This window comes from Tigriopus californicus, chromosome 12 (assembly GCF_007210705.1).
Source record: "Tigriopus californicus strain San Diego chromosome 12, Tcal_SD_v2.1, whole genome shotgun sequence".
Taxonomy (NCBI): domain Eukaryota; kingdom Metazoa; phylum Arthropoda; class Copepoda; order Harpacticoida; family Harpacticidae; genus Tigriopus; species Tigriopus californicus.
In genome coordinates, this window is record NC_081451.1 from 9,612,280 (window position 1) to 9,629,211 (window position 16,932).

General features: G+C 41.4%; 3 protein-coding genes across 6 annotated transcripts in view; 2 read left to right on the forward strand and 1 right to left on the reverse strand.

The window, feature by feature from the left end:
- The first annotated feature begins 1,795 nt into the window (after positions 1-1,795).
- Positions 1,796-16,932, forward strand: part of LOC131891586 (period circadian protein-like) — a 24,834-nt gene continuing 9,697 nt past the window's right edge. For 3 of the 4 annotated variants that reach the window (XM_059241198.1, XM_059241200.1, XM_059241199.1), the window contains exons 1-10: positions 1,796-2,133; positions 4,945-5,195; positions 6,330-6,564; positions 6,644-6,802; positions 7,045-7,159; positions 11,151-11,314; positions 15,386-15,562; positions 15,939-16,280; positions 16,349-16,438; positions 16,669-16,810. In XM_059241198.1, the coding sequence (XP_059097181.1) occupies positions 4,945-5,195; positions 6,330-6,564; positions 6,644-6,802; positions 7,045-7,159; positions 11,151-11,314; positions 15,386-15,562; positions 15,939-16,280; positions 16,349-16,438; positions 16,669-16,810 (1,675 nt within the window). In that variant the 5' untranslated portion in view covers positions 1,796-2,133. The remainder of the gene's footprint in view (positions 2,134-4,944; positions 5,196-6,329; positions 6,565-6,643; positions 6,803-7,044; positions 7,160-11,150; positions 11,315-15,385; positions 15,563-15,938; positions 16,281-16,348; positions 16,439-16,668; positions 16,811-16,932) is intronic. The other variant, XM_059241201.1, reaches the window with a different exon arrangement.
- Positions 7,462-9,590, reverse strand: LOC131891587 (RE1-silencing transcription factor A-like). Its single transcript, XM_059241202.1, has 3 exons — positions 8,927-9,590; positions 7,897-8,205; positions 7,462-7,825 (listed from the first exon to the last, which is right to left on the reverse strand). Exons 1-3 carry the CDS (start codon positions 9,299-9,301, stop codon positions 7,526-7,528), a joined length of 984 nt encoding a protein of 327 aa, XP_059097185.1. The 5' UTR covers positions 9,302-9,590; the 3' UTR covers positions 7,462-7,525.
- On the forward strand, positions 11,811-14,717 carry LOC131891588 (FMRFamide receptor-like). The gene is made up of 2 exons (XM_059241203.1): positions 11,811-13,911; positions 13,974-14,717. The coding sequence occupies exons 1-2, from the start codon at positions 13,639-13,641 to the stop codon at positions 14,625-14,627; spliced, it is 927 nt and encodes a 308-aa protein (XP_059097186.1). The 5' UTR covers positions 11,811-13,638; the 3' UTR covers positions 14,628-14,717.

The following is a 16,932-nucleotide window of genomic DNA, read 5'->3' on the forward strand; positions in this document are numbered from 1 at the left end:
AATACAATGGCACAAAATGCTTCAATTCCACTACAAAATATAATTGCGTTCAGTAATATTGTCTACAAGATGTTTGTAGGTACTAATATTGCACTTTTTGTAGGTAACAAAATTTCAAAATCGTCCACAACATGAAATAGAAATTTCAGTAAAAAAGCTACCAAAACCATCTCTACCAAAACAAATACTTAAAATGAGTAGGGGATATCAAGTGAGTGAAATTGAAGGAAAAATGTGGTCCGGAATCCTGATATTGGTCATTTTGGGGAGGGAGAACTAAGACAAACATCACAGTCAATTCACACCATCCCCCCATTGAATTTTGATTAATCAAGTGATTTTGAGTGAGCTGTGTTACAAAACCCGACAAAGTGAGCATGTTTGGCGTGATTCAGTGAACGCACTATCAAATTGGCCTAATACCACAATGCTATTTGCTTAGACAAGCATGTAAAATGGAATCAATGTCAAAATTCAATGCATGCACAGTGCAGTTTGGCTGGGCATGTTGTCTTTGATTTTACTCCATGGAGTAACGTCAGTTGTTCCTAAACGCATTCACTTGACAAGCTCTATAGGAGCTTGACAACTTCGAAAATATGTTATTTTCCAAGTGTGACTAATTTTGTTTTTGCTGTGTTCTTTAGCCAAATCAAGTTTGGCGAAATCTTGGTTTCTTTCAATCCTAGCAAAATCATTTTGGTTTGATAATGCATGATTTGATCAAAAGAAGTCAAAATGTCCTGTGAAATCCATTGTAGGGGCAATTTGAAGTTTTTAATATTCTGGCAGTCATCAGGTTTACAATACATAAGAAATTTGAGATCTAAAAAGTTTTTCCCTCTTACCCAGTGGATGATGCAAATAGGATTGTAATTAATATTGATACTGAATGTGTCTCCAAATTTTCATATTGCTTGCTTGCTTGCCTTTGTATGTCCGCACTTTCAAGCAATAGCAGTGTTAGCTTACATATAACTTTTCTTTTCATCTAACGCCATCAAATCCCAATATGCCATGCAAAATGAGCAGGCTTAACAACGCAGCCTATGCAACGTTCTCTTAATTTACCTCGAGTCACTTTTCTCTGCATTTGACGGCATTTCATGAATCGATGATATTGATATTGATCTAAACGCAAACTTTGCCCTTCCCTAACCATCCCGCTCTCAACCGAAAGAAAGCCTCGTAAGCAATAAAGTACAGTAAGTAATGGAATATATTCCAGAGTCCCTTTTTAAAAGACTTCTTGCGTTAAAAAGCTACCTCAGACCATTCTTGTCACATCTGAATAAAATCACTTATCTAAATATGTACTAATTACTGCGACATTATGACGTTTTAACCTCCGAAGAGCTGCACATGTTTCTTAACGTGAGAAACGTCACTGTACTGGTCAGGGTTGTTGTTTAGCGCTCGAAAAAGCCAAACTTCATTTAGTGTTACACATTTAAGCACCAAAATGCGATAACTTGGTGGAAATGTACTGCCAAAAGAAATATTCGAGCTACGTGCTAGCTATAATATTTCATTGATTACAATAGTAGTTGCATAAATATACTCCCTCTCAAACCAAACTGGTCCTGAATTCTCTGTCACTTGCCACAACTGTGGGGCCTTAAGAGTGATGCTATATTGTCATGAGAATAACTTATCCCATAAAACCACCAACACATCAACAATGGTCCAATAAATCCCATTTAAGCTAAGAGTAACGATATAGTCCTCGTCAACTCAACTCATAAATCACTTTAATCCCTCATCTGACACGCCTTCACTTAGCCAGAATAGCATCACTGATGAGAAATGTAGGCCTTGTGTGTTTTGGAACGAGGATAGTTAAGTAGAGGAAATCGTTCTCTGCAATCTTAAGTAGCTTAACTCTTAGTGAACAGTACCCACATATTTTGTGGCTGACAGGAAGTCAAGGATTTGAAGAACTCCAACCATAGGTTTCAGATTGGTTTGAGTTAGTTTAGGAGGGGACACTTTGGCGAACAGTCCACAGGAATAATCCAACACGTGAATTTGTAACATTACCAAGTTTTTTTGTGAAATAAACGGAAAAAAACAACAACTACAGCCCAGTGTTGACAGTGACTTGTGTCTGCCTTTAAAACACACCCACCCAAGGTGAGCTTGCAACAACCATGGCCATGAGTTTTGGCGTTTCGTAGTCTTGTATCAAATTTTTAAAACATGTTTTAGAAGGAGATTTTGTGAACGTTAGTATTGTTTTCTTTTTGGTGTATATCAGATGTCTGTTGTATATAAATTGCATTTCTGGGCACTGACCTTCAAAGTTAAGTGTTTTCCATGAAATCAGTTTAAAAAGTAAATCTTTTCAGACCGTGCCATGAGCATCTAATTAATTACCCTTTTCGACACATTTTTGCCGAAAAAACTTACCGTTTTGAGAACTAATATTAGTGAAATATAACAAGATATAAAAAAGTCATGAGAATGGCAGCTTCTTGTAGTTTGAATGACTTAAGCTCAAACCATGAACCTGAAAAGTAGAAGATAAACGATTCCTCCAAGACCTGAAGACTTAATCGAAAAAGGCCTGTTTCACGTAAAATGTCACTGTTACAAGTGTAATAAACAAGTGCTGGCAACAAATGATAAAAATGGGAATGTTTTAATTTGCATGCTATTTGTTCCTCTAAAAATAATCTTGATGAAATCATTTGAAAAAGTCAATATTCCCAGTCCATGCCCCATGGACAGCTGACTAATTGCTTTTTGGTAATTTTTTTTTAGCAAAAGCAACTTTTTAAGAACCAATTACACTGAAGTCTGACAGTTAGATAAATGGTAACAGAGGTTGTGGCTTCAAATCTCTTGGTAAATTGGGTGAGTAATTCCATTGGGATCAACTAAATTTTTTCGAAATTGAGGTTGCCAGAAAACTTGAAAAGTATAGGTTTCAGCGCATCCCAATATAATTTAACAAGTGAGGTTTCTTCAAAGAGCCAACCCTGGTCAAATTTTGAGGCTTATTAACGGTTATACGCAAATTAAAATTGTAAGGTTTGAACGCCGGGTTGCAACCTCCAGTGATTTTTTTATTTTATCCCATCATTTTTGCACTTGGGTACTCGGACGGAAAGGAACCATTCCGCCGAGTACAAAAGCGTTTTTATTGAAAAGACCATTTTTACACTGATTTTTACTGTGAGAGGTGAATAAAGTGATCCAAATGCATTATAACCCTGTATCATCTTGATTAAGAAGTGAAATTCGATTAAGTAATAATCAAATTGCTTAACAATCTTGAACAGTCTCTTCTTGCTTAAGTGTAAATTTTAGGGCGTTGGTGAATGTCTTCGATTTTCATCACCCCAACAGCTTTGGGCAAGTAATTAAACGCAACCGAGCTAAATACTTTTATTTGCACACGTTGGGTCGCTCTAATTTGTGTATGTTCTCAACATTTGCTCATTTAGAATAACGTTTTCTTTATCAAAATTTTTCAATTGAAGAAACCGAAGAAAACAGCATGAACATTTCATGTTCGCTTTTCGTTGTTAAGGTACAGGACAACGAACCAGACGATTCACAATGGAATCTAGTGAATTGATCGGATTTAAGCAGAATACAAATCATGAACCTCAAATGCCATAAGGGGAATGCTTACAAAAGCGTGATTTTGTTTCATCATGCCGCCAAAACGGAGCCCAAGTTCTCGTAAAGATACGATCAGCTTTTGTTAGTAATCAAGCAAGCCCTTTCCAGTTTTTGATGGGAAGTTCTCAGTTTTGGAGTCCGCTTCTAATTTTATTACCGTAGAGAGGAAAACGTAGGCTTGATCCCAGAATGTTCAGGGTCAAGTTGCCATTGCAGATTGAGATTTCTGTTGCATATTCAATGAATGGGATATCTTGACCTTTGGTGCCTTCAACTTTTAACTCACGTTTGAGAGACACGTTGACGGTCCATCATATCCTGGATTATTCAACCTCCTTCCTGTTGCACACGTCTATTCTGAAGTTGTTGGTTTTCGTTTTCGTTTTAAATGTGGGATTAATGCCAGTCAGACATCCGGTCACTAAAACCCGAAAAGGTCGAAATTGATTCTAACACTGGCGCTTCCCATCCATGTACTCAGTGAGCAAAAACGTTACAATGTGCCAAAATGAAACCTCTTACTTTTGTATTTTTTTTTTCAATTTTTACTGTCACATTCGAATTTTCACCCACCTGTTAATGGTTATTGCATTCTGCCATTGAAAATCCTATTTTCTTTTAACTTCCCAGTTTTATTATTATTATGCCTAATCAAGTGAGTAGCTAATCAGCTTGATGGAACGTGGCAAATTCATGTTTTTATTTCTGATTTTGCTTTAGCCCTTTTTGACCCGAACTTTCGCTATACGTTAAAGTCCCGTTTGTTCTGTCAAATTGTTGAAGCCACAATAGGTCGGAATTTTTCGAGACCCTCCCACTTTGTCACTACTCCTAAGCCTTTATTTTCGGGCTATCTCACGTTTTTTTGTTTCTTTTCCTAACGTCTGCAAATATCTTTCTCTTTCTTAAGCTCCTGACTGAGGAGGAACATATCAAGACTTGCCACCACCCTTTTGTTCAGAGATAAATCCGTTCGATAACAAGGACGTACATCATTTTTTTCCTGCCTAATTGTGATGCAGGAGATGGCTAAAATCAAACTCGGCTTTGATGCCCATTATTATTCTTGAGCTAAAGCGTACTCCCTCGTTTTCGGAGAATTTCTTGAGAATGGGGCCTTCCCGACACGAGACTTTGTATTGGGTATCGGGGAGGGTATGTTAGATGTGTATCGTACCCTCCGTTGTTACAAAAGCACGTCTTTTATGAGAAGTAGTAGCTTGGACGTTCAAGTAAGTCCTAGAACAGAGCCCCATTGAACCGTATGAGTCCCAGTGAAACGTTGAATGACCTCTCCTAACTTCTTTCTCTTAGATGAGTTCAAAATCATCTGGTGGAAGTGGCACGGGCAGTGGCACGGGCTCTGGCACGGGCAGTGGAAGCCGTGGAACGTCGAAGAAGGACCACGAGATGATCAATGAGGAGGGCTCCATCTCAGATTACAAGACCGTGGAGGGCGGGTCCACATCCACCAAGCAAACCATGGATTCGGGCTATCGATCCCTGGGAACCAGCCAATACAATCGGTCCACGGGTAGCTCCAAGAGCCCGGGATCCAATTTGAGGTGAGTGTTTGGCTAGGCATGATCATCTTTTGGGCTTTTTTGTTAGGAATTGTTATCCGCCCAAGCAATAGAATTGCGCTAAAGAAATGAGAAATGGAGCTCAACCATTTTTTTAAGAATAAATCAACATTTTGGAGAGTTCACTGGGCCCCTTTTCAAAACAGTGAAGGCAATAACAAATAAAAATACGACTCATCATACTAGACAAAAAACTCTCCAATTATTTTGAAAAAAAAAAAAAAATTGAAAATGGGAGACTCTAAAAAAACAAAAATGAGTCCAAAAACAGGTTTTTTTTCTTAGGCTTTGAAGTTTTTTATGTATGTTATTGAGTGCTTTGGCACTCATAAACTATGGCAATTTCAAAATGCTATGTGAGGTGAATAGTTCCTATCAAAAAATGGATGACTTGAAACTGTAATTTATTCCATTAATAAAGCGCTATTATGCACCAAAAGTTCAAGTGACCTCTCCCGAAATGGTCGTGACGTCATCATTTTTCCCTTTTCAATGTCCCAATTCTAGGGGCTGCACGATGGTTGAAATGTGACGGAAGATATCGCACAGAGTTGGGAAATAATTGTAATTAAACATATTTTTAGCCATGCAATTGACCTATTTTGAATTTCAAATCACGCATTATTTTTCAAACAAGAGCGCTGATGTTTGCCATATTCTTAAACCACTGAAAGTTGGGACACTCACGACGGGATTTAGCAGAATCGTGTTAACGCATTGCACTCTTTTTCAATTGAGGTTGGCCACTGGTAGCTAAAATTAGGAATTGCAATGTTCAGCTCAATTAAGCAACTGGATCAAAAGTTAGGCCCTCTTAAAGCCTACCATGTAACTCGACACAAAATGAACAAGATATGGTAATCATAACCAGAAGACTGATGCACCCGCATTTAATCGAGCTTAAAACTGATAGAAATAGTTGTAGTGACCTGGGTCTGGGTTGATTTAGAGGAATATGCTATAGGAGAGGGTTTTTTTTTGGAAGCAACTTCTTATTTCTCCGCCTTGGTCAAGTCATTACAGACGTAACGGACATCTGAGATCTACTGCAACTGATGAAGCATGAGAAAACAATGGCAATATAACCTTCATATGAATATTTGATTGTGATTGTAGCAAATCCAGCGGCTCGGGATCATCCCAATTCGAATATAAAGGTCAATTACCGCCGAATATTCCATCATACAAGAAGAAGGATAAGGGCCATAAGAAGGGCAAATCCAAGAGCTCCACGGCCAAAGAGAGCCGCACTCAGCTTCAACAACAAGAGTCGCAGAAGAAGGATGCCAATGCCCAAGGCGAGGCCCAACCCGGGCAAGCCCATCTGGCACAGGATGACAAGGCCCTGAAGGTGAGCATTGCTTCTTTTTCCAAGACATCGCGAACACTTGGATGTAACCTGTTTTTTCCTAATATTTTTCAAATCTTAGGTGGCCGCTCTGAGTCAGGCTCTGAATTTTATCGACAAATTCCGCAAGAACCAAGAGAGCAAGGAGGATAAAACTGGGGGACCAGATGCGGCCGAGATCAACGATTTGGCCTCCAACCTGCAAGAAGCCTCTCAAGGGGCCGGAGTTTCAGTGAGTCAGGTACTCGTAATCATTCATGCACACGCATCTATTTTGACTTCCATGTTCTACTCGTGCTTTCGAAGGCGCTTCTTTTTTCCTCCTTGTCTCTCTGTAAGGAGACAAGAAAACGATGATGGACCCTTTTTTAATAACTCTTTAGCTCGATATGCTTGGCTGGCCAAGCGAGATGGTCCATCATCAAATGCGATGTTGTACCAACTACGTTTTGAAACCCTTGCCTGTTCCTCTTGACTTTCCAGGGCCATCCTTTTGTCTCGTACGTCGAAGGCAAAGAACAAATCTCGGACGTTTTAAGCGGAGAACAAGGGTCAAAAGTGAGCGAAGGCTTTTGCGCTGCTGTCTCCCTCAACGATGGTATGTACACATTCCACTTGACTGGTTTTACTTCTCCTGTCTTAGGCACTATTTGATATTAGGAGCCCTGGGGGCTACCTCTACAGGGACTTTGGCATGGCATAATAGTAAACCTAGATCCAGCCTTTGAAATTGCAGCCCCAATGTCATTCTTGATATCTCTGCAGTGACATTCCGTGTCACCGCAAATCAACGCTAGTTCTAGTGTGGGTGACCAGGATTGTCAAAATAACGCCTCATTGATTTAAGACTAGGTGACACATCTTGTCTTGGAGAGGCAGTAGAGCAGAGACTGTTTGGGATAAAAGGAAAAAAAACGTTCTATTGTTGGTTGTACTGAATATTTGTTAGCAAGTGATGCCCAGATCATATATTTATCTCCGGTTTGACCGTTATGCGTTCAGGCTTAGCGAGAGTTTGATTTTGTTGCTGTTGAGGGTTCTGCTGTTGGATTTGCCTTCGGCACGCTTTCTTATGTTGGTCACACTGTCTCCTACTCTCCGTGACGAATTCGCACAAGGGACAAGTAAACAAGATCTTCTCGCCGAAGTGACTAGATTTGATGTGGTTGGTCATGCGATAGCGTTGGGAGGCCTCGAACGAGCAGAATGAGCACTTCAATCTCTCCTTGTAATGTACAATCTTGACGTGCCGATCAAGACAACTCTGAAGGGAAATCAAAGGCAGGGTTAGTTTTCAGAGGGATAACGAACAAAGCAAATGTGAGGCATCCTCACCTTTGTGGATGAGCTATAGGCGCAGATGTGGCAAGAGAAGTCCCGGAGCTTTTCATGGACACTCTTGATATGTTTGGACAAGTGGGCGCGTGTGGCGGCACAATATTCGCACTCCGAACACGGGAATTCGCGCAGTTTCTCATGGACACTTTTCACATGTCTATCGAGCACAAAGGCCGAAGCGTAAGTCTTTCCACATTGCTGACACGAGGCTGGAGCCGAGGCTGGCCTCGAGGTTGTATTGGTGGTTGTGGTGCCTTTCGTCACTTGAGGTTCTTGTGGGTTGGGCAAAGTGCCGGGAAATGCCACCTGAAGCAATCGATCATCATATCAACCTAACATACTGTTCTCAAAACCGTACCATCGATCCCAGTTAGTTATATGAGCTTTTTCCTGTTTTTTTTTCCCATCCATAAAGAGGAGCTTGAAATTGAGACGAGATGTGCTAAGCATCAAATGACAGGGAAATGTCATTCTGGAGCGTTTTCCTCCTCTTTATTTGATGCCAAAGAAAGGCCTTCATGATTTGCGGCACTCGCAGCTACGCAAGTTTTCCTACAAAATCAGTTTGTTCCCCCAAAAACGTCTTAAAATAGATGATGGACCTAACGAGCAAACTTTGATAATTTCAGAAATTCTGGTTGAGTAACAAATTTGCAAAACACAAACAAACAAAAAGTTTCCTTGCTGCACGCCGCTAGACAGGGCTTTTTTCAGTCATTGAAAGCTAATTTCTTTTGCTTGGCCAAAGTAGCTCAAAATTTCTATCTGATTTCATTATAATCAACCAATCTAAGTTGACTTTTATCACTTAATGGTGCCGATTCAGCGCTCAATCAGACTTTTGAAATTTATAAAAAGAAAGTACATCACTAAGTAAATGACTCTTGTCCCAGAAAATTGTGATGGAATTCATACTTCTGCAAATGTGCAAGAAAATCGTTTTACACTTTCCAATCCATCAATAATGGCTTTATTTGCTCATGAAAATCTTGACCAACCCTGACTGAAAACTACCCCAGGGCCTCACCTGAGAATGTCCAGTCGTGTGATGTAATGGGAGTGGCTGTGTAGGTAATTGATACTGAATGGTGAAAGTAGGCGTGGCCTGCTGCTGTTGCTGTTGTTGCTGTGCTTTTGTGTGCTTATTAGAGCGACCCTTTCCCCCGCCTTTTTTACTGCGGCTATTGCTGGTCTGTTGTGGCTGCTGTGGCTGCTGCTGTGGTTGTGGTTGATGTTGTTGTTGTTGCTGCTGTAGCAAGGTGCTAGGGGCGGGCAATTGGCCCAGAAATGGCATAGACAAATGGTGTTCAGCTTGGGTGGCGTGGGCGCCCATGTGACCTAAAGAATGCATTGGAACCGGGTGGCCCGTAACGGCCTGCAGATTGGGAGGTAGAAACGACATAATGGAAACCAGAGTATAGAGTATGGAGGAGTGGTAATGCTAGCAGTGCTAACGATCCCACACTCAATAACAAAGGCCAGGGCCAAGACTTGGCTGGTGCTTGGAGGAGACACACGGACTACAAGAAACACGGCGGGATTCAAGTGGCGATGTGCCCAAGGGAAAGGGGTCGTCGATCCGTCTTAACAGGCAGGAAAATGGCTCAGAGAGCATTGACAAAACATTCGACTCCTTCCTTGGTAGTTGGTGTCCTCCTCAGCCATATACTACCCAAAGCAGGCTTGGACATTTTTAGCGAGAGAAAAAGCGCACCAGTAGAACGGGACGATTGTTGGACAACACAACTGGTTAAGTGTTGCTCATGAAGAAACACATCACAATTTTGCAATGATATGGTGAAGTGCAGGCTCTGTCAATTTTAAATGGCAGTGTTTCCTTTGTCTATACTATCTAGAAATACTTAGGCTATATACCAAAGGAAGTCCATTTTTAATGGTTTGATTCAAATTCTGACCTCTTTGTGACTAACCAGAGTAAATATGAGATTTCGTAACCCGGTTATCTCTATGTTAGGTACTAGTTGTGTGACAGCAATTGATGGATAAGGTCCAATGTATTTATGTGGAAGCAAAATCAAAATCATGTACATTCAAGTGTTCAATTCCATACCCTTCCGCCATCTATTGGTAAACCTATCTTCAATAATGGTAAAATGGTTAGATGAAAGTTCACAAGCCTAACATAGGAAAGTTAAAAAAAATGAAGATGATGATTCTTATTGTTCCTCATTTTTGTATGTTGTGTCAGTCTTGAGCTGTAACCTCAGCATTTAAGCCTCGTGTCTTGTAGTGTGATTAATTGTTGAAAGCAATCTTCACCGATCAAGCTCCTTTAAAAGAGACGCGATCAACTGAAAAAATAGAAGGCCTGGACAATTCCTTTTATTGAAATGGAAATGTCATTTTTTAAATTGATACTTCCCATTTTTGTTTCTTCCTTTCAACATTTAAACAGATAAGACTTGAAAATGCTCAATTATGTAAAAGCAAACAATTGGAAGGTATATTTATATGAAATGTCAACCACAATTACCCCCTTGCGTAAACTCGTTTTGAAACGAATAATAGAGCAATCCCTTCTTCTTGGCTGGCTTAAAGTGCGTGAAAAGCGCAAGTAGAGAGTTAAGTCTTAGATGGACGACGACACTTGCCATTGGCTTGCTTCGATCTTAGTAAAGCTTGAGCTTCTCTGAGCAGCGCTCTCGCTGGAGGCTGTTTACTACTAACCATTCCTCAGGGTTGCCAATGGCGTAAGATTGAAAACTCTGACATTTTTTACCAAACCTAGATCTATTCATCGATGCAATCTCTTTGCCTGTTTTGAAATGTCAAAACTCAAGCTGACATTGTCAATTTACTGGGTTGGATGGCAGCCCTGAAACTGGCGCGTTCTCTGAGAAAGCTGCAAGCCTATTTGCCCACAGAAAACGCGGGGTATTTGAATGTCAGACCACATCGATCGATAGAACAATCCATTTTAAAGTGCAATTTTAGGGATTTAGTAGCAAGGAAATAAGAATCATTGGTGGCGTTTTTCGTACTAGCTAAGGACTTGCCACACTTGTAGAGGAATCAGTCAATGCTTAATCTCTTCTTTTAGACTCACATGAGAAGCGAGCTTCCTAGAAGGAAAACTGAAGATCGGATGCAAAAGTATCCTGTCTTAGCCTATATGGAATGTCCTGAACCCATTATCCATATTTTAGCTTCATTTTATGACGGTCAAATGGCTTGGAATTTTGTTTCGTGCCTGAGCATGACATTACAAACCCCTTATCTTCTTTACTCAGGTATGGTGATGCACACCACGGAAAATATCACGGCCATCTTGGGTTATCCCAAGGACATGTGGATCGGTCGAAGTTTTATTGACTTCGTTCACCCCAAAGATCGGGTCACTTTCACCAATCAAATCACTACAGGCATTACTCTTCCCTTTGGAGACCAACTCAAAGTAAGTGTTCCGTGGGAGATTCCCGGGCTTTGTGTCACGTAATCAATCCGTCTTCGGAAACATAAGAACCGCAAAATGCCCATGACAATCAGCTGTTTTTTCATAACGAGAACCGTGATGAGTGCGTGGGGCTTTGGATTAGTATTATGTTGAACATATCTTTATCGTGATTTTAAAAGAACACCACGCCCCTAGCGCGTTAGATGGCGCTGCATGCATTTACCGAAGCCTTACTTCACAATTGTAAAAGCTATTTGTTATATCTGTGTCAATCCTCAGGTTAACGCATTCAAAGTCGCTAAAAAATATCTAACGTTTGGGCCCAAATTATGACCCCATTTTGAGGCCAACTAGGTGAGCTTAATGACATCGTTAGGTGAACTATAAGACTTCAAAAGTCCATATAATCAAAGCCAGGCTTCTGACACAAATTCAAAATCATTTACAATACATTCTTACCAATGGTTGCCCCTTTTGTGGCGCAATCTCTTGGTGAAACTTATAAACACTGAAATGCATGGAATACAATTATTGTTAAACCCCTGCTGCAAGGGAGGTTTCCACCTCCCTCGCCTTGATGCAAAGCTGCCCATATGACCATCTATTATGAGGGCGTTTGCTCGAATTGTATTAAATATTGTGTCCCGTTACGAGCCGCTAAATTTGTCACACGGTGCAAGAAGTGGCTTTTGGCGCGTGTTGAGAGGAGAGTTTCAATTTACAACTGTGGTTAATAGAACTATCGTAGTCCCGAAAATATCCACCGCTTCCGTTCCTTTCATTTCTATGGGAGCAGCCATCTATTTGTAGACAGTACTTACTCCATGTGTAAGTGCTAGATCATTTTGTGAGCTTAAGTATTGTACATGGTGATGATGATGGAGCGATCCCACCAATGACAAGAATCTGTTGAAGATCCTCTTGTAGGATTACTTCTTGCCAAACAAGTAACTAAATTGCCACCAGCTTGAACCACCCAAAAATGTGGCTTACAACGCACTCAAGTTACGATGGAATTGATCCTCCTCGCTTTTGTTTTGGGTCTCCTTGATCCAAACCAAAGAAATCAGATCCTGCCGATGGATCTTACGTCTGCAATGGTGTCTGTAAGGTTGCGAGAGTTTCGGTGCAGAGAATAGTCAAATCAGCTGCTTGTTAATGGTACCCTTTGGATTGAGTCTGTTCTGAGCTATATAACAACCTTGGTTCTGAGTGAGTTCAGGGAATGAAAGGGATGGATGACTGTGACAAAAAGATAATCTGTCTAGATTGCCAAACTCTGTTGATGGAGGATCCAAAGTAAGGAAAAGACCAAGAGCAGGCAAGCAGTGGGAACAAATGATGGATGGCCAGTTCTCTGGTGGTCATTTCTTTAACTTGAAATGGATGCCTTTGGAGGCCTTTTGAGGCCCTTGGTGAGAGATGGCTTTTGTTGAAATGGTATTGACCTTAGTTTAAAATGCGCCTCCTCATGAAAAGGTCATTGTCGCACTAACGTCCTTGATTCAAATCCAGTAGTCGTCAGATAGGATGAATGAGAGTTAAGGAATGGCAGATGGCTTTCAACTTTGTACAAAGCCGCTTTTTAGATGCGTTTCCGCTTCAAAGGACAGGATAATACAACCACAATGCTGTGGAGAAATGATACTTACTAGAAATGCATAACTAAATTTAGAATATAATTAGATAGTGAATCAAAATGGTGAAACAGGGAAAATCAAATCTTCATAACCATAAAAAAGCGAAATGTAGCCGTTGGACAAATTTTGTATTTTGAACTATTCATTGTTTATTACAAAATCGAATTGTTTGGAAAAAATATATTTCATTATGGACAAATTAAATCATAAAAACAAAGTCAAACCTTCATATGCACAGGAAAATGTGGAATTTTTTATACGTGGAACATAAAGAACTGAATTAAATTAACGGAAACAGGTAACGCCTTCGCCAATATCTAAAGTTATCATTTGTTTTTATTCTCGAAATGAATAGTGAGTCGAATTATGAATCTGTGTTTTTCTTACTGAAATAAAAGTGTGCAAAATGAACGGCATTCATTTGAAAAAGAAATACAAGAGTCTATGGAACCTTTGTAAAAAAGATATAAATGTGAATGGAACAAGAAGACATAAGGCCGAGCGCGCATCAAGATCCTTCAACAGATCCTGGATGAACGTGGAAAGCCCTTCTCCGCTCGCTTTTTTTTCCTTTTTCCACTGTTCTTTCACACTTCCGAGAATGTGATTGGAACGTCAGTTGAAGAGCGCATCTCCGATCGGGAACTTGTGCCCCACAAACCAGCGGAACCTTCAGGACTCAAGATGGAATCTCTTGACAATATTAGCAAACAAAGTGTAATGGAAATGGAACCCGAGGTCCAAAGTGTGGCCTTCAGCGATTCAGACCGTCTCCTGATCTTCATCATGGAAGGTGGCATCCTCAGCACGATTTGCGTCACGGGCTTCATCCTGAACCTCCTCGCTCTAATTGTTCTCATCCGAGAGCGGAAGGACTTCACCTTTGAACAGCGATGCCTCGCGTTTTTCGACATGATGTTCCTGGCCTTGGCCTTTCTGACCCTTGGCCTCCCAAATGTAAGTTACCACCGTTGGATCGCCTTTCTGCTCCTTGAGCTAACGGGATTGGTCTCTTTTAGTTGTCTCATCACTATCGGAAGACTTTGTTTCTGGACTTCATCAACCCTTTGTTCGGACTACTCCACACGTTTCGGGTGGGCTCGGTCTGCATCACGGTCTGTTTAAACATCCAACGGGTGTTTGGTTTGGTCTTCACCCATCGAAGTCCCCCGTTCTTGCAACGACATCTCGCATCCATTCTGATCGTGATGTCCATTCTGTACAATATTCCAAAATATTTCGAGTTCCGCGTCAACGAGATGTCCCACGTGGTCACCACGGATCTGAGGAAGAATCCGGTCTACATCAGTATCTACGTGTTTGGCAGTAAATTCGTTCTGTTCGAACTGATTCCCTATATTACGGTGCTGGTCTGCAACGTGGCCATCATCACGAAATTGAAAGAGTCCTCGAGCTTCAGAAGGGCCCATTCATTTTACCAGGGACGGCCATCAATCGTCGAGGTCGAAGGGTCCTCCTTTCGAACCAAGGCTACCGCACAACGACAAGGTTCACTCAAGGCTGCCAAACGTAATCAATCGAGCTTAAACCAAACCTTTCGGGCAATCAAATGCACAAACTTACTACTCCAGACGAGACGTCAGTCGAGCTGTCTTGTGCATCTTGAACTGATTATTGAATGGATGTGCTATTCTTTAAAGCACTTAATATGAGGAGGTGGAAATTGTTTCCGCATTGGATTAATACAGGGCCCCTAAGAAAGCAGAATACGGTTCGTTCCACAGATAGAGTATGAAATACTTCCCTTTGAATGCACGAGTGAAGTCTGAAGAGACCTCTTTAGGCCATGTGTTGGTATGTCTTTCGTCCATTTTCATCGTTTGCCAAAGCATCAAGATCATTCCGGACGTGTACGAACTTCATTGGTGTCGGGCTCAGCAAGGCCAAGAGTGCTTCATGAGTGGATTCAGCAATGCCATGATTCGAATCTCTCACATCTTCGTGGCCTTCAATTCGTTGGCCAATTGCATCATCTACTTCTTCATGGGCAGCAAATTCAAAGTGGTGTGGACCAAGACCTTCAAATACCCCAAATTTGTGGCGGCAAACGATGCGGCGGCAAATTTGCGGAGACAGTCTCATATGATCCAAGGGCTCAACGACGTGTGACAATGATGCCCACCTCGATTTCGAGAGGAATGTGGAAAAATGCATTGGAAGATGATTGAGTTTCAGATCTTCGGGATCGATTCCTTGAAAGATGTTAATGAAATGCACATAAATATATCCATCTATCCATTTTTCCGTCTGAACTCTTTCGGATAAGAAACCCCTTTTACGCTTTTAGGCGTCGGACGTAACATTGAACGAGCTAATAGCTAGAGCCTCTAAAGCATCCAAAGTGTATCGAACATCAAAGGTTTTTTACCATGTTGAAGAGTGGCGAGTTGATTGAAGGTCCTCTTTGTAGAGCTATGGATCTCAGGTGGCCAAATCCGGCGACAAGAAGCTCTTCTCGTCCAAGATCACATCGAACAACAGCTTCTTCTGCCGACTGCGGATGTACAATGGTCTCAAACAAGGTCGGTTCTCGGTGAAGGAGAGGAAAACTGTGTACAATCCACTCAAATTGGCCATGTGCTTCAAGGTAAGTGAGGAGAATAATCTAATTAGGCTGCAAACCACCGACGTAGACAAGACGTCAAGGCAAAGAATGGGAGTGCAAGCCTGTTAAGGGCGCATTGACGTTTTCAAGTAAGTAAAAGCACTCGTGCAATGACAGCTTCGTAAAAGAAACAAATTGGGAACATGTCTCTCACAAACAAGAACAATATTACCAGGAACCAGTTGATCTCGTAAGATCAGATCACATGGAAGTTTTCAATTCATTTTATGCGCCGTTGCTTCAAACGAATTGAGCATGATTTAAAAGGCTAGCCCAACATGAACTAAATTTGAAGGTGGAACTTCCTAATTCGATGACACAAGAAGCTTTGGGTCTGATGAGAAATCAATGTTACTAGGAGATAGACGCCGCCCGATCTGCCGGTGGATCCACATCACCCACGGGATCCCCTGAGGACCCTTCTCATAATCCCAACCCCCCTGTGGATCAGCCCAAGATCATTTCCGACTCTGAGGACGGATTGATTAATGTGGACAAACCGAGGGGAGCGAATGTCTCCGTGAAGTATGGAATGGAGTCTGTCTGTCTGATCATCACGGCCATTCCTTTGCAACCCGTGTACACGGTCCAAGATCAACAAGGACCGTTCAAGGGCATGTTCATGACCCGACACTCGGCCAATTGTAGCTTTAGCATGGTCGAAGAAGGAGCTATTCCATTTACGGGATACTTGCCTCAGGTTTGATTTGATTGGTAAAGGTCTGAGTGGAACAAGTTTTGACGTTCGTTGTTCGGGTTCCATTCCAGGATCTGGAGGAGAGCGACATCTTCCAGTATTATCATCCTCAGGACTTGCCCTATCTGAAGGAGGTGTATGAGTCGGTCATGATGGAACAGGTAAATAACGGCTTGAATGGGACTCGATTTATTTTGGTGCTCTCTGGAGCGTCCTTTTAGCAGAGAACCACTCTTAACTTGTCATCCGATCTCATTTGTTTGGATTTATGGCGAGGGCGGCTGCAAAAGAAAGATGCTCTCTCACTCCCATAATGGGATTCACAATTCATTCTCAAAACAAAGTCAAAAATTGAAGATTCTCCCACACCTAATTGAACGCATTTTCTCAGGGAAAGCCTTTCCGATCTCGACCATATCGATTCAAAGTCCGAAATGGAGGCTACATCTTGCTCGAAACCGATTGGAGCTGCTTCATTAATCCGTGGTCCAGGCGCTTGGAATTTGTTATTGGGAAGCACACGGTGTTGAAAGGTATGCGTTCCAAATATTTGGATTCTTATTGGCCATCATCAGCCAACGTTTTTGAAGTGATGGTGTCAAACAAATGTGTCAATGAAACGCACAAAAAAAGTTTCCGTTCATTGATTGCCCCC

Excerpts from the sequence above, each read along its gene's own strand:
- LOC131891587 (XM_059241202.1), bottom strand. The coding sequence starts at position 9,301 with ATGTCGTTTCTACCTCCCAATCTGCAGGCCGTTACGGGCCACCCGGTT. Across the intron at positions 8,206-8,926 it reads ACACGACTGGACATTCTCAG|GTGGCATTTCCCGGCACTTT; the intron begins GTGAGGCCCTGG and ends CGATTGCTTCAG. Across the intron at positions 7,826-7,896 it reads CCTATAGCTCATCCACAAAG|AGTTGTCTTGATCGGCACGT; the intron begins GTGAGGATGCCT and ends ATTTCCCTTCAG.
- LOC131891588 (XM_059241203.1), top strand. The coding sequence starts at position 13,639 with ATGGAATCTCTTGACAATATTAGCAAACAAAGTGTAATGGAAATGGAA. Across the intron at positions 13,912-13,973 it reads TGACCCTTGGCCTCCCAAAT|TTGTCTCATCACTATCGGAA; the intron begins GTAAGTTACCAC and ends GGTCTCTTTTAG.